The 24,749-nt window shown below is 42.4% G+C and overlaps 1 protein-coding gene across 1 annotated transcript in view; it reads right to left on the bottom strand.

Moving 5' to 3' along the window:
• Positions 1-24,258, bottom strand: part of LOC123996351 (BMP/retinoic acid-inducible neural-specific protein 3-like) — a 59,671-nt gene extending 35,413 nt beyond the window's left edge. The window contains exons 1-2 of the mRNA XM_046299725.1: positions 23,652-24,258; positions 22,923-23,251 (exon numbers count right to left, since the gene is read on the bottom strand). Coding sequence (XP_046155681.1) covers positions 22,923-23,197 — 275 coding nt within the window. The 5' untranslated portion in view covers positions 23,198-23,251; positions 23,652-24,258. The remainder of the gene's footprint in view (positions 1-22,922; positions 23,252-23,651) is intronic.
• Between the last annotated feature and the right edge of the window lie 491 nt (positions 24,259-24,749).

Below are 24,749 nucleotides of genomic sequence, written 5' to 3'. Positions count from 1 at the left end.
TCTGGAGATTTGGGTCTTCTAATTGGGCCGTCCACAACTGACCCGTGAGGATTCCCATGTTGGGAGGTCCGTCTAACTCCATAAAGTGTAGCCGGAGGTCTTCCTTGCACAGTGGCTCGCTTGCCGGAGCGGGGTCGTCTCCCTTCTCCGGGTCCGACTCAGGCCCAGTGGACACCTCTTGTGGCGGGGGTTGGGTGGCACACGCCACAGTCTCTTTTCCTTTTCTTCCGTGCTCGCCTCCCCAGGTCCCTCCTCCACAGTGCCTGGAAGAGAGGGCAGTCTCGGCCGAGGAGAATGGACACTGGTAGGTTATGCACAGCTCCCACGCGCATCTGGCACTCCCCCTTTGGGGTGGTTATCCTCACAGCCACCATTGGGTACCTCTTCGTGTCCCCATGTACACAGGACACTCCCCTCCTCGTCCCCTTGTTCCTCCTTCCCCTCTCACGTGAGCCACTGCACGTGGGCCAGGTTCACCATGCTACTGGAGTCCAGCAGAGCACTGGTGTCAATGCCATTGATTCTTACCGGAACTATCGGAGGGGCCGTCTCAGTGTGCGCCCAACAGGAGGTGACGTAACTCGCCATCCGGGTTATCCCCGAGCTGGGAGATGTGGAGGGCATGGCCTCCAAGCCGGGACAGGTCCACGCAAGGTGCCCCAGCTCACCACTCTCATAGCAGCATCTCTGATTGGGGTCAAGCGTTGTCAGTTTGGGTCACCCTCCCGCTTCACATCCTCGGCTGGTCCCGTCCAGGCCCCCTTCCGCTCCTCGTCTCTCTTTGTGTTGGTCGACCCCCTCGCCATGTCTCCTCTCTACGCTCGAGCCCCTCTCAGCAGGTCCTGCATGTTCTGGTGAATTTCCACCACTGTCAGCAATTCTTCCAGGCTCCTGGGATTCTACATGCTCACAGTCTTCTTCATCTCGTAGGGCAGGGCCGAAAGTATTTATCCAGGACGGGTTTGTTGAGCATCGAGAGGGGTCAAAGGCCCAGTCGTGGACCAATTGTTTACGGAGTGTGAGATTGAACCCATAACGGCTTAGTATCTCCCGTTTGAGTCCCTCATAATTCGCAGCCTGGTCAGTGGCTACCTCCGCTACCAGTCTGCGGTTTTGTTGGTGTTGCTCCTCCAGCGCTTGCTCCTGGAGAGCCGGTTGCTTCTGCTGGCTGAGGATGACCTGAGCTGCCAGCTCCTCCATGGTTATCTCCGCACACTCGACCCCACGGCACCTACATCTATTTAGTTGCCCGCTTTCTCCACCATATGTGGTAAACCGTGGGGTGTTGGGTTGAGCATGCAGAGATTGACACAGAGACAGGGAGGCATTAGTCAGAAAAACAACTCTACTTAAGACAGAAAATAAATATATCAAAGAAATAAGTACGGTTTTGCTCGGTCTTCCTTCTCTCTAAACCGGTGTCCATCTCTCTCCCTTCTCTCGCGCGGTGTGCCATCATGCTCCTTTTATTTAGCCTCCACAGCTGGTTGGCACTTTCCTCTAATTACCACCACTTAGCTGTCCATATCGGGGTGCCCAGCTCCTGTATTCCCAGCAGAGGGAGCCAACATCACCTCACGTACCTCCCCTCTATTACCATCCCCAGGGGTAGACCTCCTGGGATACCATATTATGTTGAACATGTTTGAAGTCTATATTGTTCTAAGTAATTGCATGGCTTCAATAGGCCTATGAAAATATATTGTTTAACATAGCATTCCACTAATATAAGGGCTAGGTCTACTGTAAATTACAGTATGTCTCAGCCATGGACATGCCAAACGTGGTCAATAAGTAAGAAATTCACTATTGGTAAGACCAACAAAAAAGTGAATTGTAATTAAATTCCATAAAACAATTCAACAACAACTTGTTTTAAATAGGCCATGTCCAAATACAGTTACAGGCACCATACTGTAATTGCTCCACGTGGGCATATACTGTAATATTAATCAAGGCAACTTAGTCTGGAGGGTTTTACAAACATCCAAACTTTTCACAGGAGCTGGACATAGATGCAATACAACCCCCAACGTCTATTGATGACCAGTGCATCAATATAAGTAACATAATAAAAATATCCCCATCAAAATCTGTTAGTTTAACCTAAAAATATAGGTTCTTTGCATGGGCTGCGTCTCAATTCACTGCATCCTCCTAAAGTATGTCGCCCTTCCACATCTGTGGTAGAAAGTGGCAGAGTCTTCTCACGAAACCATCTGAACTGTTTGGCCTACAAACTAATATGACCCCACAGTAGAAAGGGGTTGACTCTCACAAATACAATGGTATTCTCCGTTTGAATTAGGCCTCTCCGCTCTACGACTATCTAAAAGGTAACCCATACAAATGAATGGAAGTACAGAGGTAGTTTTGGACAATAAGGGGTTAAATGTGTAATCAATAAAAAGATTAAAAAATGTTAAAGAAGGACTTTTAAGCCTTGAGACATGGATTGTGTATCTGTGCAATTCAGAGGGAAAATGAAGAAAAAATATTTAAGTGCCTCTGAGCAGGATATGGTAGTAGGTGACAGGCACACCAGTTTAAGTGTCAAGACTGGACACCAACTTGGCACAACTGTGGGAAGAATGGATGTTTGTCCTAGCCATTGAATATTTCAGTTGCGCTGCCTAGAAATTGACAGTTTGGCACACATAATTTCACAGAAAACTCATTGTTACAGTAATTTCCTTTTTTTCTGGATAATGAACACTTTTAAATGACAGTAATCAGCTCTAACTTAAAATGTTTCTTGTAAAATAATGGTTTGTCAATTATAACAAATTATGATTTTTTTTTAGGGAAATCATTCTATTTTAACATACTGTATGTAAATGTACTTTTACGTGGAAATCAGAGTCAAGACATTTCGTTCACTGTGAATAAAATAACAATTTAACAGTTATGGAAATACACAACCAAAATACAGTAACTTCTGATTAAAGTAGTGGTTTTAAGACCTAAATTAACTCAAACATATTGTAGACATACATTGTGTGCATGTGTATCGGTTTGTCAATAACAGCTGGTGCGCAATGTCTAATATTAAATAAGTCTCAAGGTATTGCTCGCCTGAGGTAATACCTTATGATAAGCTGTAGAGCACACCATCTACCAAGAGAGTTCTCATCTATATTATTCATAGCCATCTATTTACCACCACAAACCGATGCACTAAGACCGCACTCAACAAGCAATTTAAGGCCCCAAGCAAACAAGTAAATGCTCATCAAGACGCGGCATGCCTAGTGGCCGGGGACTTTCATGCAGGCAAACTTAAATCTGTTTTACCTAAATTCTACCAGCATGTCACGTGCAACCAGAATTTTTTTTTTTTCATAAAAATAAAAAAATAAAAAAAACTCTAGACCACCTTTACTCCACACACAGATACACATGCAAAGCTCTCCCTCACCCTCCATTTGGCAAATCTTACAATAATTCTATCCTCCTAAATCCTGCTTACAAGCAAAAACTAAAGCAGGTAGTACCAATGACTCGCTCAATATGGAAGGGTCAGATGACGTGGATGCTAAGCTACAGGACTGTTTTGCTAGCACAGACTGGAATATGTTCTGGGTTTTCATCCAATGGCATTGAGGAGTTTACCAACGTCATCAATAAGTGCATCGACAACATTGTCGCCACAGTGAATGTACACACATATCCCAACCAGAAGCCATGGATTACAGGCAACATACACATCGAGCTAAAGGCTAAAGCTGCCACTTTCAAGGAGTAAATAGTATAAAAAAAAATAATCACCAGTAGTGGCTGTATACAGTCTTGAGTAAAGCGGAAAACACTCATCCATATGCGGTGCCTCCTAGTAGCCTTCATGCAGGAAAACTCTAATCTGTTTTACCTCATTTCTAACAGCATGTTAAATGTGCCACCAGAGGAAAACAATTCTAGCCCACATTTACTCCACACAGAGATGCGTACAAAGCTCTCCCTCACCCTCCAAATTTGGAGTGGCATCTGACAGCAGCGAAGATAAGTAACATATTTGAAATAATGCATGCAAGCTTAAAAATAAATTAGAAAGATACAATGTCAAACAAAAAAGTGGAAATAAAAATCTATTTAACAATTAAGAAATGAAATATTCGTGTCATGTTGACTGCTCACTAGAAGTTTCTCTTCAACATTTTTATTTTCTCTTGCAAAGCCACAATTCTTATATGTCTACCTTGTGTGCATGCTCATTTTTAAAACATGTTTATTTAACCTTTATTTAACCAGGTAGGCCAGTTGAGAACCAGTTCTCATTTACAAATGCGACCTGGCCAAGATATTTTTTTATTTCACCTTTATTTGACCAGGTAGGCTAGTTGAGAACAAGTTCTCATTTGCAACTGCGACCTGGCCAAGATAAATAATATCAGTGTTAACAGACAGAGTTACACATGGAGTAAACAATTAACAAGTCAATAACACAGTAGAAAAAAAGGGGAGTCTATATACATTGTGTGTAAAAGGCATGAGGAGGTAGGCGAATAATTACAATTTTGCAGATTAACACTGGAGTGATAAATGATCAGATGGTCATGTACAGGTAGAGATATTGGTGTGCAAAAGAGCAGAAAAGTAAATAAATATAAACAGTATGGGGATGAGGTAGGTAAAAATGGGTGGGCTATTTACCGATAGACTGTGTACAGCTGCAGCGATCGGTTAGCTGCTCAGATAGCAGATGTTTGAAGTTGGTGAGGGAGATAAAAGTCTCCAACTTCAGCGATTTTTGCAATTCGTTCCAGTCACAGGCAGCAGAGAACTGGAACGAAAGGCGGCCAAATGAGGTGTTGGCTTTTGGGATGATCAGTGAGATACACCTGCTGGAGCGCGTGCTACGGATGGGTGTTGCCATCGTGACCAGTGAACTAAGATAAGGCGGAGCTTTACCTAGCATGGACTTGTAGATGACCTGGAGCCAGTGGGTCTGGCGACAAATATGTAGCGAGAGCCAGCCGACTAGAGCATACAAATCGCAGTGGTGGGTGGTATAAGGTGCTTTAGTGACAAAACGGATGGCACTGTGATAAACTGCATCCAGTTTGCTGAGTAGAGTGTTGGAAGCAATTTTGTAGATGACATCGCCGAAGTCGAGGATCGGTAGGATGGTCAGTTTTACTAGGGTAAGTTTGGCAGCGTGAGTGAAGGAGGCTTTGTTGCGGAATAGAAAGCCGACTCTAGATTTGATTTTCAATTGGAGATGTTTGATATGAGTCTGGAAGGAGTTTACAGTCTATCCAGACACCTAGGTACTTATAGATGTCCACATATTCAAGGTCGGAACCATCCAGGGTGGTGATCCATCGATGCTAATGCAGAACACCACAGGATGTTTGTGCTGGTCAAGGGCAGTCAAGTCTGCGGTGAACCAAGGGCTATATTTGTTCTTAGTTCTACATTTTTTGCATGGGGGATGCTTATTTAAGATGGAGAGGAAAGCCCTTTTGAAGAGCAACCAGGCATCCTCTACTGATGTGAGGAGGTCAATATCCTTCCAGGATACCCGGGCCAGGACGATTAAAAAGTGATGACAGTGATGAGAGTGATGAGGGGTGGACCCATTATGTACGCAGGCAGTGATCGCTGAGATCCTGGTTGTAGACAGCAGAGGTGTACTTAGAGGGCAAGTTGGCCAGGGTGATATCTAAGAGGGTGCCCATAGTTGCGAAATTAGCGGTGTACCTGGTAGGTTCCTTCGTAATTTGTGTGAGATTGAGGGTATCTAGCTTAGATTGTAGGACGGCCGGGGTGTTAAGAATGTCCCAGTTTAGGTCACCCAACAGTACGAACTCTGAAGAGTAGATGGGGGGGGGCGATCAATTCACATATGGTGTCCAGGGCACAGATGGGGGCTGAAGGGGGTCTCATCCCAAGATTAACTCAAAGTCAAGATATTAATCTGTTTGGCCAAATATTTCTCTTCGCGACACAGATGGTTGACCTTGCAACTAGAGCTCTGAATTTGAAAATGATTGGCCTACCAACACTGTAAAAAAGAATTTCTCTAAGTGAGTCGTTTTAACTAGTTAAGTTAAATGAAATGGCAAAAAAAAATCTAATTTTTGAAAATATCAAATCAGAACCCAGAAGTCTTAACTAAAGGAACATGGGCAATATTTCTGTAACATGTTGACAGACAGTCCGACCAGCGAATGAAAGTTAATGGCAACGTCCAATGGCGGTGGATATGTAAACCCGATACCCCAGGCAGTGTTTCTTAATGCTGGTCCTAGGGACCCAAAGGGGTGCACTGGAATTGGAGTGCTAAAACACTGGAATTGGAGCACTGAAACTACATTCAAACAATGCACCTTCACTTCTGATTATTTTACAATTCTAGTAAGGCAGTGAAATTTAAGAAATAGTCCACAAACACTATGAACAGTACCAATTATAAGGCCTATTGATAGCCTACTGTTTAACATAAGAGTCCCAGGTTGTTACTCATTTAAAGGGAAAGTTCACCCCCAGTTTGTTTTTACCTGGCCATTGCTTCAAAAATCAATGATTTGGACATGAAGTGTGAAAATGCTAATATACAGTACCAGTCAAAGTTTGACACACCTACTCATTCAAGGCTTAAAAAAAAAAATTATGACCATTTTCTACATTGTAGAATTGTAGTGAAGACATTAAAACTTTGAAAAAACACATTCGGAATCATGTAGCTACCAAAAGAGTGAAAAAACAAATCTAAATATATATATTTTTCAGATTCTTTGAGTACAGCTGTGCACACTGTTGCCATTCTTTCAACCAGCTTCATGAGGAATAGATTTCTAACAGTCTAGAAGATGTTCCCACGAATGATTTTCCTTCACTCTGCGGTCCAACTCATCCCAAACCATCTCAATTGGGTGGAGTTCAGGTGATTGTGGAGGCCAGGTCATCGGATGCAGCACTCCATCACTTTCCTTCTTACATAGCCTGCAAGTGTGTTGTGGGTCATTGTCCTGCTGAAAATCAAATGATAGTGGGACTAAGCAATAACCAGATGGGGTGGCGTATCGATGCAGAATGATGTGGTAGCCATGCTGGTTAAGTGTGCCTTGAATTCTAAATAAAATCACTGACAGTGTCACCAGCAAAGCACCCCCACACCTCCTCCTCCATGCTTCACGGTGGGAACCACACATGTGAACACCATCCATTCACCTACTCTGCATCTCACAAAGACAGAGGTTGGAACCAAAAATCTCAAATTTGGACTCCTCAGACCAAAGGATAAATTTCCACCTGTCTAATATCCTTGTGTTTCTTGGCACAAGCAAGTCTGTCCTTCTTATTGGTGTCTTTTAGTAGTGGTTTCTTTGCAGCAATTCGACCATGAAAGCCTGATTCACGCAGTCTCCTCTGAATAGTTGATGTTGAGATGTGTCTGTTACTTGAACTCTGTGAAGCATTTATTTGTGATGCAATCTGAGGTGCAGTTAACTAATGAACTTATCCTCTGCAGCAGAGGTAACTTTGTCTTCCATTCCTGTGGTGGTCCTCATGAGAACCAGTTCTCTCATAGCTCTTGATGGGTTTTTGCGACTGTACATGAAAAAAAAAAACTTTCAAAGTTCTTGAAAATGTCCGTATTGACGGACCTTCATGTCTTAAAGTAATGGACTGTCGTTTCTCTTCGCTTATTTGAGCTGTTCTTGCCATAATAGGGACTTGGTCTTTTACCAAATAGGGCTATCTTCTGTATACCACCCCTACCTTGTCGCAACAGAACTGATTGGCTCAAATGCATTAACTACTTATGGTATAGGGGACGCTTGCGTCCCACTTGGCCAAAAGCGAGGGAAAATGCAGCGGGGCAAATTCAAATAAAATATAAAAATCTATCTTAAATTAAATCACACTTGTAAGATATTAATTAAAGCTACACTCGTTGTGAATCCAGCCAACATGTCAGATTTTAAAAAGGCTTTTCGGCGAAAGCATAAGAAGCTATTATCTGATGATCGTACAACAGTAAACAAAGAGAGTAGCATATTCCAACCCTGCAGGCGCTACACAAAACGCAGAAATAAAATATAAAACATGCCTTATCTTTGACGAGCTTCTTTTTTTGCCACTCCAATATGTCCCATAAACATGAGAATTGGTCATTTTGTTCTATTAATTCCGTCCTTATATATCCAGAATGTTAATTTATTTGGCGTGTTTGATCCAGAAAAAAACAGCTTCCAAATATGCAACGTCACTACAAAATATCTCAAAAGTTGCCTGTAAACTTTGCCAAAACATTTCAAACTACTTTTGTAATACAACTTTAGGTATTTTTAAACGTTAATAAATCGATTGAATTGAAGACGGGTCTATCTGTGTTCAATACAGGAAGAAAACAAACCAACGCTACTTTTCAAGTCTTGCACAACTCAATAGTGTTACCCATTTCCTTGATGGCCGTACTTCTTCATTGCACAAAGGAATAACCTCAACCAAATTCCAAGGACTGGTGACATCCAGTGGAAGCGGTAGGAACTGAAAACAAGTGCCTAAGAAATATCCTTTCCCAATGAAAACTACTGAACAGACAGACCTAAAAAAAATCTGAACGGTTAGTCCTCAGGGTTTTGCCTGCTACTTAAGTTTTGTTATACTCACAGACATGACTCAAACGGTTTTAGAAACTTCAGCGTGTTTTCCATCCAAATCTACTAATAATATGCATATCTTATATTCTTGGCATGAGTAGCAGGAAGTTGAAATTGGGCACACTATTTATCCAAAGTTAAAATGCTGCCCCCTCTACCTTAATTAAGAAGTTCATGGGGATAGGGCTGTCTACTGCCCCCGCTGGAGTAATTGCGTGCCCATAGTAAACACATTTTTTTTCTCAAAAGTTGCTAATATATGCAAATAAAAAATATTATTGAATAGAAAACACTAAAGCTTCTAAAACCGTTTAAATTATGTCTGTATGTAAAGCAGAGGGCAGTCTTAGGGCAGTCATTCTCCCAAACTCTCTCTTGTCTTCAGAAAAGTTGGCCCAACTTTGACGTCATCGCCCCCACCCTCCCAAGCAGTTACAGTTCTGGGAACAGTCTTTCTGCCTTCAGCGCGATCTCAGCTTTCAATGGGGCTTCTCATTGTGAGAATCGCGCGCTCACGAGAGTTTTGGCTGACCGAAACCTTTCGGTCAAGCGAAAAAACAGGTCACTTCCTGTCTCAAGTCCTGTCTTTTTTCCAAGATCGATTAAACGGTGCCTGTGTTTCTGTTCGTCCTCATGATTGCTGTACACCTTTATAACATGTTAAAGCTTGATTATGAAGTTAGTTTGACAAAGTTTAATCGACATAATATGTAAGTTCGACGTTTTGGTGCGCATCCACTTGACTTTGTTACATTTCAACCGAAATGTGTCGTTTTTGAGAACCGAAAGACAGACTGCAAAACTAAACGCTGTTTTGGTAAGTATAATTCCTTCCAGGTCTTCTGATGGAAGAACAGCAAAGGTAAGGGAATATTTATGTGGTAAATTTGGGTTTATGTGGAGTCCAAGATAGAGGAGCCATAATGCTACTTTTTGAGCGCCGTCTCATAGTATAGCCTAGTGAACGAAACCTGTAACGTTAAAAATAAATGTAACACAGCGATTGCATTCAGAAGAAGTGTATCTTCCTATACATATGTAGAACATGCATATTTAGTCAAAGTTTATGATGTGTATTCCTTGTTAGCTGACGTTATCTGCCGGAGCTATCGTCATTTCTCCGGACATTTTAGTAGCATTTTTTGTACGATGCGTCATTGTAAACAGAGATTTATGGATATATATAGCATATTATTGAAAAAACATAAATGTACTGTGTAACATGTTATATTGCTGTCATCTGATGAAGATTTCAAAAGGTTAGTGAAATTATTTTTCTTTTAATCCTGCGTTTGTTGATTGCATATTTTTTCCTACTTGGCTATGCAAATGAGCTATGTCTGCGGTGGTGGTTTGACATAAATATGTGCTATGTTTTCGTCGTAAAACATTTTAGAAATCTGACTTGCTGGGTAGATAAACAACTTGTTTATCTTTCATTTGAGCTATTGGACTTAATGCGTGGAGGTTAAATATTTTTTAGGAATAAATTTGCGTTCCAAGCGCCACCTTCCAGCTGAACGTGGGGGGGTGTTCCAAAGATGGAACCCTAGTCCCCAACAAGTTAAGAAGAAGGAAAGCAATTCCATTAATTAACTTTTAAGAAGGCACACCTGTTAATTTAAATGCATTCCAGGTGACTGCCTCATGAAGCTATCATCAAGGCACAGGGTGGCTACATTGAATAATCTCAAATATGTTTTGACTTGTTTAACACTTTTTGGTTACTACATGATTCCATGTGTGTTATATCAAAGTTGTGATGTTTTCACTATTGTTCTACAATGTAGATAATAGTATAAAATAAAAACCCTGGAATGAGCAGGTGTCCAAACTTTTGGCTGGTACTGTATGTACCATTGACTTGCATTGGATTTGTGCCACACATTCTAATGTAAGGTAAGCATTTCTTGTTCACCCTAATTCCAAAATTACATATTGGTTTTCTTGCCCTGTTAGGAGTACATGGAAAAGGGGTGACAGCAATCCATTCTTTGGTTGAGTTTCCCTGGAACGGTTTCCAAAATGCTAACGTTTTAGCATTGGTGGCACAAATCCCATTCAAGTTATGGCACCGATAATAGCATTTCTGCACATTTTGTTCAAATCATCTAAGTTACTGTGTTGACCTTTACACTCAATTGTAGATACTTTCGGATGATTTGGACATATATGAAATACGCTCATATCGGTCCCATGACGTGAATGAGATTTGTGATGACCAGGTGGCGAATCGCATCTCTGCATCTCTGCATCTCTGCATGTCTGGCAGACATATCAGTGTGGATGACGGATCACCACCTCAAGCTGAACCTCGGCAAGACGGAGCTGCTCTTCCTCCCGGGGAAGGACTGCCCGTTCCATGATCTCGCCATCACGGTCGACAACTCCATTGTGTCCTCCTCCCAGAGCGCCAAGAACCTTGGCGTGATCCTGGACAACACCCTGTCGTTCTCAACTAACATCAAGGCGGTGGCCCGTTCCTGTAGGTTCATGCTCTACAACATCCGCAGAGTACGACCCTGCCTCACACAGGAAGCGGCGCAGGTCCTAATCCAGGCACTTGTCATCTCCCGTCTGGATTACTGCAACTCGCTGTTGGCTGGGCTCCCTGCCTGTGCCATTAAACCCCTTCAACTCATCCAGAACGCCGCAGCCCGTCTGGTGTTCAACCTTCCCAAGTTCTCTCACGTCACCCCGCTCCTCCGTTCTCTCCACTGGCTTCCAATTGAAGCTCGCATCCGCTACAAGACCATGGTGCTTGCCTACGGAGCTGTGAGGGGAACGGCACCTCAGTACCTCCAGGCTCTGATCAGGCCCTACACCCAAACAAGGGCACTGCGTTCATCCACCTCTGGCCTGCTCGCCTCCCTACCACTGAGGAAGTACAGCTCCCGCTCAGCCCAGTCAAAACTGTTCGCTGCCCTGGCCCCCCAATGGTGGAACAAACTCCCTCACGACGCCAGGACAGCGGAGTCAATCACCACCTTCCGGAGACACCTGAAACCCCACCTCTTTAAGGAATACCTAGGATAGGTTAAGTAATCCCTCTCACCCCACCCCCCCCTAAGTTTTAGATGCACTATTGTTAAGTGACTGTCCCACTGGATGTCATAAGGTGAATGCACCAATTTGTAAGTCGCTCTGGATAAGAGCGTCTGCTAAATGACTTAAATGTAATGTAAATGTAAATGCTAAAAATATTAGCATTTGGAAACAGTGCCAGGGGAAGCTAAACCAAAGCATGGATTGAGGTCATACTTTACAGGGTAATTAAAGCCTAAATGTAATTTTGTAATTTGAGTGAACTCTTTAAGTAGGCTATTTGCAAATGTATTATAGTGACGGTACAATTCCCACCAAGTGGGTTAACCTTGTTAATAGGGAGTTTTCCTTTCATGCCAGTGACCCAGGTTCCCTTCCCTGCCCAGCCGTTCGCTACTCTCGTGCCAGAATTGGGATGGTGGCCGTGAGGCCATTGGAATGCACTGCCAGACATTTAAAGAGGCCGATGTGGTTGAAGCACAGAATCGTGCCTTCCCATTTGGAGGGAGCAATATAGTGGTCCTCGATAATATGAGCCTCGTTACCATTCTCAAGTGGGTTTACCCTATTGGCGCAATGTGTATGGTGTATGCTTTTCATGGCAGTGACCCAGGTTCCCTTCTCTGCATTGAAGTTTGCTACATTGGTGTAAGAATTGGGATGGCAGCAGTGAGGCAATTGGAAAGCACGGCTGGATGTTTGAGGAGGCTGATGTAGTGAAAGCCACGTTACCATTCCCAAGTGGGGTTACCCTATTTGCACCATGTGTAGGGTGTTTGACTTTCACACCAGCATGTGGATTTCAGATAAAATACTCAATTGTGATTCAACATTAGATAAAGCAAGGCGCTAGAGCAAAGAACATATTTCCAGCCATTTTACACAGTTACCCAATGAACAAGGGGGTAAAATAAATATATATATACATTTGTTTTTATACTCTGGGCATGCATGCATCATGGTCTGCATAAACTGAATTACTATTCACAGAGTGTACAAAACATTAGGAACACCTTCCTAAAATTGATTGGCACCCCATTTTGCCCTCAGAAGAGCCTCAATTTGTTGGGGCATGGACTCTACAAGGTGTCAAAAGTGGTCCACAGGGATGCTGGCCCATGTTGACTCCAATACTTCACAGTTGTGTCAAGTTGGCTGGGTGTAGCTCGTTCCATCTCATCCCACAGCTGCTCAATTGGATTGATATCTGGTGACTGGGCAGGCCACTGCAGTAAGCCGAATTCACTGTCATGTTTGTGGAACCATTCCTGGACAATTCTAACCTTGTGGCATAGGGCATTATCCTGCTGGGGGGGGGGAATATATATATATATTTTGTTTTTTATATAAAAAAACAATTTTCGGTTTTGCAGATGTATACACTGCTTCCATGAAGGGATGCAACTGATGTTCAGATATTATGTGGCATTAAACTGTTGGTCCACTTTTTTAAAGGGGACCAATGTGTGCCATGAAAACACACCCCAAACCACCACCAGCCTAAAAAAAAGCACAAACCAGGATTCATCAGGCCAGGGAACATTTTTCCAATTCTCCACTGTTTTCATTCCTTAGCCCACTGCAACCACACTTTCTTGCTGAAAGGAGTGTAACCCTAAGATCGTCAGCTGCCATACCCCATGTGTCAAGGTAAGGCGAGTTGTGCATTATTTACGGGTCTTTGGGCACAAATGTTGTACTGGACTGTCAGTTGACTAACTGTAGCCAGTCAGTTTCTATGAATAATTCTTGTCAGCCTCCTCTGTCCTCTCATCAATGACCCGTTTTTGACCACTGGCCTGGTGTCGGCTGGATGTCCTTTGGATAGTAGACCTTGATGCACACAGGAAACGGTTGAGTGTGAAAAACCCAGCAGCGTTGAAGTTCTTGAAACACGCAAACAGCTGCGTCTGGTACCTACTACCATACCCCCAAAGTCACTTAAATATTTTGTCTTGCCCATCCACCCTCTGACTGGCACACATACACAATCCATGTCTCAATTGTCTCAAGGATTAAATCCTTCTTTAACAGTCTCCCCCACTTCATCTACACTGATTGAAGTGGATCTAACAGGTGACATCAATAAGGGATCATGGGTCAGTCTGTCATGGAAGGAGCAGGTATTAGTAATAATAGCACACCTTCTTTTTGGTGGTGTTAAATCTACAGCCTATTGATCAGAGAATAATATGTGAAAGAATCCCTACAGGCAAAACGCAATAACTACGAATTTGATCAAACAGCTTTGATAATTTGTAATCAGTTCCTGACACTAGAACAAGCAAGTTGTTCAGAATATATAATGGAGTATCAGAAATTGCTGTCTGTCTTACAAAAAAAATAATACTTTTATGTCCGGTTTTGCAGTAAAGAAAATTACGTAGATCCCACCTTTTACCTTTGTAGGGAGTCCATGGAGAATAAGAACACCTCCTCCCTGCTGCCCAACTGCACTGAACATAGGAAACACTGTCACCACTGATAAATCCATTATTATTGAGATTTTCAATAAGCATTTTTCTATGGCTGGCCACTGCTTTCCACCTGGATACCCTTACCCCGGTCAACAGCACCCCCCACAGCAACTCGCCCAAGCCTTCCCCTTCTCTCAAATCCAGTCAGCTGACGTTCTGAAAGAGCTGCAAAATCTGGACCCCTACAAATCAGCCAGGCTAGACAACCTGGACCCTTTCTAAAATTATCTGCCAAAATTGTTGCCACCCCTATTACTAGCCTGTTCAACCTCTTTCGTGTCATCTGAGATTCCCAAAGATTGGAAAGCAGCTGTGGTCATCCCCCCCTTCAAAGGGGAAGGGGGGTACACTCTTGACCAAAACTGCTACAGACCTATATCTATCCTACCCTGCCTTTCTAAGGTCTTCGAAAGCCAAGTTAACAAACCGATTACTGACTATTTCAAATCCCACCATACCTTCTCCGCTATGCAATCTGGTTTTAGAGCTGGTCATGGGTGCACCTCAGCCACGCTCAAGGTCCTAAATGATATCTTAACCGCCATCGATAAGAAACAATACTGTGCAGCCGTATTCATTGACCTGGCCAAGGCTTTCGACTCTGTCAATCACCACATCTTCATCGGCAGGCTCGATAGCCTTGTTTTCTCAAATGATTGCCTCGCCTGGTTCACCAACTACTTCTCTGATAAAGTTCAGTGTGTCAAATCAGAGGGCCTGTTGTCCGGACCTCTGGCAGTCTCTGGGGGTGCCACAGGGTTCAATTCCTGGACAGACTCTCCTCTGTATACATCAATGCTGGTGAGTCTCTGACCCACCCATACGCAGACGACACCATTCTGTAGACTTCTGGCCCTTTTTTTGAACACTTAACAACCCTCCAGGCGAGCTTCAATGCCATACAACTCTCCTTCCATGGCCTCCAATTGCTCTTAAATACAAGTAAAACTAAATGCATGCTCTTCAACTGATCGCTGCCTGCACCTGCCCGCCTGTCCAACATCACTACTCTCTGGACGGCTCTGACTTAGGTATTTGTAGTTGTCCACATATTCTAGGTGTCTGGTTAGACTGTAAACTCTCCTTCCAGACTCACATCAAACATCTGCAATCCAAAATTAAATCTAGAATTGGCTTCCTATTTCGCAACAAAGCATCCTTCACTCATGCTGCCAAACATACCCTCGTAAAACTGACCATCCTACCGATCCTCGACTTTGGCGATGTCATTTACAAAATAGCCTCCAATACCCTACTCAATAAATTGGATGCAGTCTATCACAGTGCCATCCGTTTTGTCACCAAAGCCCCAAATACTGACCACCATTGCGACCTGTACGCTCTCGCTGGCTGGCCCTCGCTTCATACTCGTCGCCAAACCCACTGGCTCCAGGTCATCTACAAGACCCTGCTAGGTAAAGTCCCCCCTTATCTCAGCTCGCTGGTCACCATAGCAGCACGCACCCGTAGCACACGCTCCAGCAGTTATATCCCTCTGGTCACCTCCAAAACCAACTCTTCCTTTGGCCACCTCTTGGCCAGGTCACAATTGTAAATGAGAACTTGTTCTCAACTTGCCTACCTGGTTAATAAATAAATATTTTAAAAATACATTTTGGAAGATGAGCCTCGTCACTGAGATTAAATCCAGTTTGCCAGGACTGTTCAAGATGAAATCTGATATTTTCCGCCATTAAATAACTCTTGAATACCTCAATAGGCCTTCCTTCAGACCTTCTTAATTAACTGCATTTTGTGAAGGTGAGGAGATAGGACATGGAATTGTGTAAGGACTGTGTAAGTTAGTTGTCTGTTTTTTGCTCAGGTTGCTCCGTAGTTTTTATTTTACAACCACTTTAATAACAATGGTGTAAATTGTGCTTTTTTGTCAGTTCCATTCAGAGGGAGGCTGTGCTGCGAGGCCTGCCTTGATTCATGAGAGAGGACCCTATCCATTTCTTGAAGATGTGAGGTATATAACAATACACTACAAGACAACGTTATTATTTCAACCTTCATTCACAACAGTTATTTTTCAGAGCTGATCTAATTACACCAGAGTTATCACTGAGCAGCTGTTTAGAGAAAATGACCCTGGAAGTTTTTTGGTTCTGTTTATAGAGCAGCGCCGTTTGCATTCTGAATGTCACAGAACTCAATAATAACAGTTTATTCATCCCTGGTAGTTATCTAAACTAGCTTGCTAATGTGACTACTCTGTGTGAAACGGAAGTTTGTTTATTGAGATGATAGCAGTGAGGTCAAATTCAAGTTTCATAAACAACAAAAATCCATATTTGTTTCTGATACCCCCAGGTGTTCTAAATGGAGAATCAAATAGTAAAAACATGAACCATCAAGCCATCTTAAACCATTATGTTAGGGGGTGAACATCCATAAGCTATACAACTGATAATATCTTCAAATAAAACAGTGGCTGGGTAAGTTTTGAAATGTACTTGTAATGTGTATTTTTTTACCCCCCCCCAAAAAAAAAAAAAAAAATAATAACTGTTTTACATACATTTCTAATGGTGTTATAAATATGCTTTCATCAGGTGCTCCAGAGATGTTCATGATGAGGGGATATCATTTTTCTGGCTTTGAAGTAGAGGGAAGGAGCATGCATGAGTTGACTCTCCACATGTTATGCTCCTATAAAGGAGTCTATGGATTTGCTTCCATAACATTTTATTCCCTATCCACTTGTACACTGCATTAAACTATTGTAAGTTATAGCCTACCACAGGGTTCGCCAATTCTATTCCTAGAGAGCTTCTGTTCAGGTCCTCTCCAGCCCATCACTAACACACATTTGAAGAATCATGCACAGCAAGTTGCTTTGCCAATATCAGAGGCCCTTGGCCTACTGTTAACGATGTGTTTTATATCTGACAGATAGACGCATATGAAAACTTGTTTATGAATGATTTGGGTTTTAAATTAATATTTTAAATCATCAATTTCTACTAGATAATTACATAATCTGCTTATTTTGAGGCAAATAATCTAACTGGAAATGTTTGAACAATCTGATCCTGTACATTAACTTGAATCCTAACACATACATACATTTTCAATTAAGGTAAGGGGTTTCGGATGTAAATTAACTAGCCAATATTATAAAAATACATTGTAAATATGGTCATTTAATAAAATTACTTGTTTTACTGTAATTTTAGCCTGCCAAAGCAGGACATTTTAATGAACCATTTCTGTCATTCTTACTCTTCGTGAAAATGTCTAATTTTAAGATTCTCACACGTCAATTGAATGACATTTTTCTGTAATTTTACTGTTAATGTTTGGCACCCTGTGGTGCCATGCTTTTGACAGTTACAATACTGTCCTGTAATTTTATAGATATGGCCCATATATTTACAGGGCAATATTGTAAATATACATTTTTTTTAAATACTGTAAAATTACAGAACATTTTCAGGTTGAAAAGCCATGTGAAAATCTTGAAATTAGACATTAACAGATTCACTGCTTTGGAAGGCAAATTACAGTAAAATAATAATTTCTGATGTAAGTACATTTTATATACAGTAGTTTATTTACTTCTGAAACCCCTAATTTGATTTATCAAAATATACATTTTCAATATTATGAAATATTCAGATTTACCCCAAAATGTGACTATGTATTTAAAAAAAATTGTCAAGTTGATTTACAGCTTAATTAAGACTTAACAGTAATTTCTGATTTAAAGTATGTGTTAAGATAACTGAAACATATTTTAGAAATGTTCCAAATAGCCAAGTAAGGGTACATTACTGTATATTTACAGTTTAACAGTAAATCTATAAAACTAAAAAAAAGTAATGAGTGTTTTTATGGAATTACTGTAAACATACATTAATGTACCCCTAAAATTGTCTATTTGGAACATTTCTACAATAAGTTTCAGTCATCTTAACACTTTAAAATCAAATGTTTTTTTACTGTAATTTTTCCCTGCTAAAGCAGAGAATGTTAATTAACAGTTTGTCACTTAAATTTAAATGTCTGTAATTGTAAGATTTTCAAATGTCATTTGAATCTACAAACATGTTCTGTCAATGTACAGCTAATGTTCAGCACCTCTGTTGACTTAACATTTTTTTTAAATAACAGTGCACAGCTTCTACTGTACAGGCTGTGCTCTTTTACAAGTTGAAATCTTACATTGTGCGTTTCTCTCTCTCTCAGGGATGAAGCTACTGTGACAATGTGCACACCCCATCAGCAACAGAGGAATAGTTTTTAATTTTTAGAACCAGGAAAAAATATCCTTTTGATTGCAACGACCTCAAAGTCACCACACATGACATTGAAGTAAACAGCCCCTATGCCAGCTTCAAGTCAATAGCCAGCTTCACATTCAAAGGAGCACAGATCAACTTTCCTAATTGAGCTGCTTAATTTGTGTGATAGAGAGCAAGAGACGGCAAGCAAGAGAAAAGGGAAAAGTGAGATGGAGAACAGCTATGATCCTCTCTGAATAATGATCCCAATAGTGAACATGCCACCAACACCACCAAAAAGGATCAAACACTCACCAGAGAATGATTTACTTGGTATGGTTCACGTAAACAATGTGATATGGATTCAGCATCATGGATTTAGGATAGAATTGCATGTAATAGTCACTGTAGCGTATCGCTATATCTCCAGGATGATGAGCTAATTCTCATCACACAACAGGGTCATTAAGGTATTACCCTCTCCCTAGTCCCGATCCTAGGTCTTTAGCCTGGGCCACAAAATGAGGCGACTGTCACATAATGGAGGGAGCCTAACATATGTGGATTTAGTACCCGGCCTCTCTCCTTACCAGAGGCAGGTGTGAATGTAATCACCTTCACTGTAAACAGCCATCATATGGCCTGGTTTATAATCTATGGGGTTTGGCAGAGCAGGGTGGAGCTACACACCATGTTCACTGTCGATCATCATTGTGTCTCTATTGTCACAACAAAGCAGACGAGCCAGGATCTCACACTCTGCGCAAGGACACATTACTGTAGCAGTGCCTGGAATATCTCACACATAGTGCATTCGGAAAGTATTCAGACCCCTTGACTTTTTCCACATTTTGGTACATTACAGCCTTCTTTGAAAAAACAGAATCTCCCTCAAGCTACACAATACCCCATAATGAAATTTTACAACATTTACATGAAATAAGAAATATTACATTTACATAAGTATAAAGACCCTTTACTCAGTACTTTGTTGAAATACCTTAGGCAGTGATTCAGCCTTGAGTCTTTGGTATGATGCTACAAGATTGGCACACCTGTATTTGGCACACCTGTATTTGGAGAGTTTCTCCCATTTTTCTCTGCAGAACCTCTCAAGCTCTGTTAGGTTGGATGGGGAACGGAGCGGAGCTGCACAGCTATCGTCTCTCCAGAGAGGTTTGATCAGGTTCAAGCCACTCCTGCGTTGTATTAGCTGTGTGCTTAGAGGCATCATTCTATTGGAAGGTGAACCTTCACCCCAGTCTGAGGTCCTGAGCACTCTAGAGCAGGTTTTTATCAAGAACATCTCTGCATTTTGCAGCGTTCATCTTTCCCTATCCTGACTAGTCTCCTGCCACTGAAAAACATCCCAGCAGCATGATGCTGCCAACACCATGCTTCACTGTAGGGATGGTGCCAGGTTTCCTCCAGACGTGGCGCTTGGCATTCAGGCCAAATAGTTCAATCTTGGTTTCATCAGACCAGAGAATCTTTGTCTGAGAGTCCTTTAGGTGCCTTTTGGCAAACTCCAAGTGGGCTGTCATGTGCCTTTTACAGAGGACTTGCTTCCGTCTGGCCACTTTACCTTAAAGTGCAGTTTGGTGGAGTGCTGCAGAGATGGTTGTCCTTCTGGAAGGTTCTCCCATCTCCACACTCTGGCATTCAGTCATCTCCCTGACCAAGGCTCTTCTCCCCTGATTACTCATTTTGGCCAGGTGGCCAGCTCTAGGAAGAGTCTTGGTGGCTCCAAACTTACATTTAAGAAGAATGGACACCACTGTGTCCTTGGGGACTTTCAATTCTGCAGAAATGTTTTGGTACCCTTCCCCAGATCTGTGCCTTGACATATCCCTGTCTTGGAGAGCTACAGTCTTGGAGAGCGACCGACAATTCCTTCGACCTCGGCTTGGTTTTTGCTCTGACATGCACTGCCAACTGTGAGACCTTATATAGACAGGAGTGTGCCTTTCCAAATCATGTCCAATCAATTGAATTTACCATAGGTGGACTCTAATCAAGCTGTATAAATATCTCAAGGATGATCAATGGAAAAATGAGTCACCGGAGATCAAAAGGGTCTTTTTGTAAACATTTAGAAAAATCTGTTTATGCTTTGTCATTGTGGGGTATTGTGTGTAGATTGATGGGGAACAAAAAACGATCCATCCATTTGAGAATAAGGCTGTAACGCAATACAATGTGGAAAAAGTCAAAGGGTCTGAATACTTAATTAATAAGAGCCAGTTTGCTACAGGTGGAAAATAATCCAGAAGCAACATGAAACGTAAATTATGTGAATTCAAATTAATAGATTTTTTTGTAGAGTTGATAAATGTTAGTGCAAATCAAGTCTGACAGTTTAAAGTGGAAACTAAAAACTTTAGAAGCCTTTTTAAACCTTGAATACACTACAAGTTTGCAGTTCTCAGCAACAAAGAGTGATCAAATGAAGATCCTACATCTGTATAGCTTACTCACACACACGCAAGACTGTGCACATAAGCACACACAGCCATCAACACTCCTCACCTCTTCACTCGGCTGCCCCTGAGAGTTCTGTCACCACCGACACACAGCATAGGCTCTGGAACAGACGTTACCATGGACCTCTGCTACACACACAGTCGCTATGGCAGAGGTGACACCACAGACCTCTGCCCCATATAACTCCCCCATCACACACTTGTCAGGAACCATAAGCCCTGTGCTCTACGAGCTCCTCGTCACGACTCCCAGGGCTACAGGGACACGCTACTGTAACGGTCCTGAGGCATCACTCAACCTTTGGCTGGGGGAGAAAAGAGGTTTTGCTGAGTCTATATCTTAACCATTTGAAGCAGTTTATGTTCTATGTAACTGGAAAATGGATTTGTGAGGCTACGGGAAATTATTTCCCTTTTGGAGGACTATTCTATAGGCAATGGGAACTGTCTGCCTTTCGATGGCTCTGAAAATAAACCAGCGCATACAGTTACCAGCCATTGAACGACACTATTGTATGATTCAATCTTGTAGGCGTTGATCAAGATGCCTCTCCAGAACAAACATGTTTTTGTCGGTGGCGAACCGTGGCTATTCGACCTAGGCCTATTTGACCTAGACCTATTCCAAAACATTGTATCAAACTCAAATATTGAGACAAAGAGTCATAACGTCACTATATGCACCCAACATTACATATAGCTCTAATGCAGATGTCATCAAAAGCATTGCTTCATCATGAATTAATCAAACAGGGCTGCAACTTTCACAGAGACATAACAGTACCAGCACAGAATAATGCGACCCGCAACAGCCACACTGCACACCCAATTTATGGTAGCCAAAGTTTGATTGGTTGATTCCACTGTCAATCTAGAATTCTGCTCTAATGCAGTTGAATGGCAAGGGTATTTAGGGATTTGTTTATCTGGCAAGCGTTACCCTGGTACTAGGAGTTTAAACCGGATGAAAAGTGATTGCACTCGTTTTGGATCCGGGCTGCCTCCAGGGTGTGAGCCAGGTGCCTTGCTCTGGCTGACAGCAGAGTCAGCTCAAAACAAATGTGACGTAATTAAGCATGTATGATGAGTAGGATTCTGTGTTTTCACATGAAAAGTGAATGCTTTTGATAAAAATGCTTTACATGCGTTGCCTATGAAAACGAGTGAAAATTCGAACATTTATTTTTATGGCACAACATAACAGCTCAAAATAACTATCGCTTGCACAGGAGAAGGGAGAGCTTATCTTACATATCACAGTCCTTAATAAGGGATCACATTGACTGAGGTGTTGAAATTCTAAGATACTATTGCCCTTCCTCTTCCAGATTCAGCAGGTGTAGCTCTGTGCTGAGAGTCACCAGCAGGGGGGAGTAAGGCACAGAGAGAGAGAGCTAACACTCACAGACCTCTTGACTCCCTTTCCCTGGTCCTGACTGAACAGGTCACTGGAGCACTGAGAGAGCGAGAGAGAGAGCAGCGTTACATTCCCCATCTGTGCCTGGCTGTGTCACCTCAGCCAGCAGCCAAACGCCACTGTCAGTCAGGAACCTTTAGCTGGTATCATCCACTATGCTGTTCCAGCAATCCCATGCCGACAACATCACACAAACACACCAGGGACACACATGCAAAATCACACACACGCCTTGCACGAAAATGGAAAAATCACAATAAACACAACAGGTATGGACAGGTGACAACGACAGCACTCACTACAGCAAACAACCCCCAGTATTCATCCACCTGACCTTGCCAGCAGTCAGTGCAGTATATGTTATTGATGAAGAACACTGGTTGTGAGCTGCGATATATGCGGCCACTCTGCCAGACTTTGCAAACTGCCTCGTCCTCCCTGTTCTTTTGAAACTAGAAATGCCAGCTGTAAGGCTAAACCCCTCTGCTTTGCAACACACACTCACTGGCAATCTCACCTGTATCAATGTCACCTGTACAGGTATCTCTAAACCATAATGTTGATCTTACTCTGAACCTTGCTACTCAACAAACTTTCAATGATCTCAACAGTCTCGCTAAACCCTGCAGGCATCTTTACTTAAGTCATGCAGACAGACTCACCTGTATATCTTGTACTTGGTGGTGAATCCTTGCTGGAAGCGCTCCGTAAAGTCAGAAAACTCCCGGGAGTGATGAAAAGGCCCTTTGTCAGACAGGAGCCAGGCGAAGGGCCCCGTGGCGTCGCTGGAGCCCCCTGCCCCTGCAGACGCCCCAGCTCCTGCCCCAGCCCTGCTGGCTGCCGCCCCTACCACCCAGCACTGTAGGAGGCTTAGAACTGTACACTCCCATAGAACCATCAGAGCCACCCGTCTAACAGTGATACACCGGCCGCTCATGCTTCCCCCGCACCCGACGACTCCTCATTCTCCCCAAACTTCTCTCCCCTTGTCCTGAACGATAGGAGGGAGAAAGACAGGATGATTATATGTTAGAGAAGGGGATGAGTGTGTGAGTTTTGTAATGAGAGTAATAACCAGAGGCTAACATGTCACCACAGTGTGTGTGTGTGTGTGTGTGTCACTGTGCTTGTGTCATCACAGTGAAATACTTGTCATTACTTGACCTTCCATTAGCTAGGCAACCTGACTATTTTTCAGTAAGTCTATGCGATTTAAATACTATAATGTAGTGTGTATTGTACATAATGTATACGTTTTCCAATCAATAAACAACCAAATTAATATGATAATGTAAATAGTATTTTAAAACACAGGGGTCAAATTGTCTACAATTAATAGGCTACTTTATTTTTACACATTCGTGGTAGAACATAGTAGACAATCATTTTACCTGATTCTGCGAACGGTGTGGTACAAAGCTTATCGGTGAAGTTATTGTTACAATTTCGCCCCAGCGGATCTTCTGAGTGGACCGTAAAGTTGTGATCAGCACAATGCATGAGAACTCGCATGGGATCGAGACCCAACTGGATAAACCTCCGTTTACCGCGTCAGACGATCATACGCTATAAAACACGGCCATGGGAAGTAAAAAAAATAGTGACTGAGCGACATCCACCTGAATGGCTGGAGCTCCTTTTTACCGCATCATACCTCCAGTGGGTCGGCTACACTCGATTATGTAAAATCCAAAGGAAGGAGAAGGCAACAGCGCACCGGACAGAGACGAACAAGGGCGCGCTGCTCATTCAGCTGGAGGAAAATCAATTGCCACCTTCCAGGTGAATTTTCTGTTGTTTTTTTCCGAGGGAAAATACGTTGTTTATGATGTTCCTTAGAAGAAAAAACACAATGCATAAATAGGTGGTTGCTTTCCCCTCAACGCCAAAAAAGCCAGATTATCCACTTTTCTAACTGAGACGCACTTGGAGCACTACGCACTCGAGTGCGATGCTCTCTTGTACTCCAGTCAGTGTGGTGGCATGTATCAGAATGATATTCGCTGGTTTGCTCTCGAGCACGGTTAAAATGTCAAATGTATTCCCAAACCGAGCCCACCCCACTCCCCATTGGCTGAATGGAGATAAGAGAGGCAGGGTTTAGCTCTGGCTGTATAATGGCACGGATGGTCAAGAGTTTAGAGTTTAGGCTCTTCACTTCTGTCAGAATAAATCAGGGGCCATTTGTCGAATACAAATATTTGAGAGGCACAACATCTGACTATAGGCTACACATCTTATATCGGCTAAATGTTTGTCGTAGGTTATTGGGCTGTGCTGATTGTAATGTTGTCTCAGCACTTGAAAGCTTGAAAGACACCATTCGTTAATTATACAAAAGATGTGGAGTTTCAGATCCAGGTTGAAGGGAGGAAAATACCTTGCAGGACAAAAAAATATGACATAACAAAACACCAATTTGGCTCGGGCCATTAAAGTTACATGACAAATTGACAAATATATATATATTTTTAAATGTATTAATTTAA

This window comes from Oncorhynchus gorbuscha, linkage group LG15, assembly GCF_021184085.1.
Source record: "Oncorhynchus gorbuscha isolate QuinsamMale2020 ecotype Even-year linkage group LG15, OgorEven_v1.0, whole genome shotgun sequence".
NCBI lineage: Eukaryota > Metazoa > Chordata > Actinopteri > Salmoniformes > Salmonidae > Oncorhynchus > Oncorhynchus gorbuscha.
Note: the sequence above shows the minus strand (reverse complement) of the source record. Positions and strands in the feature narration are given on the sequence as shown.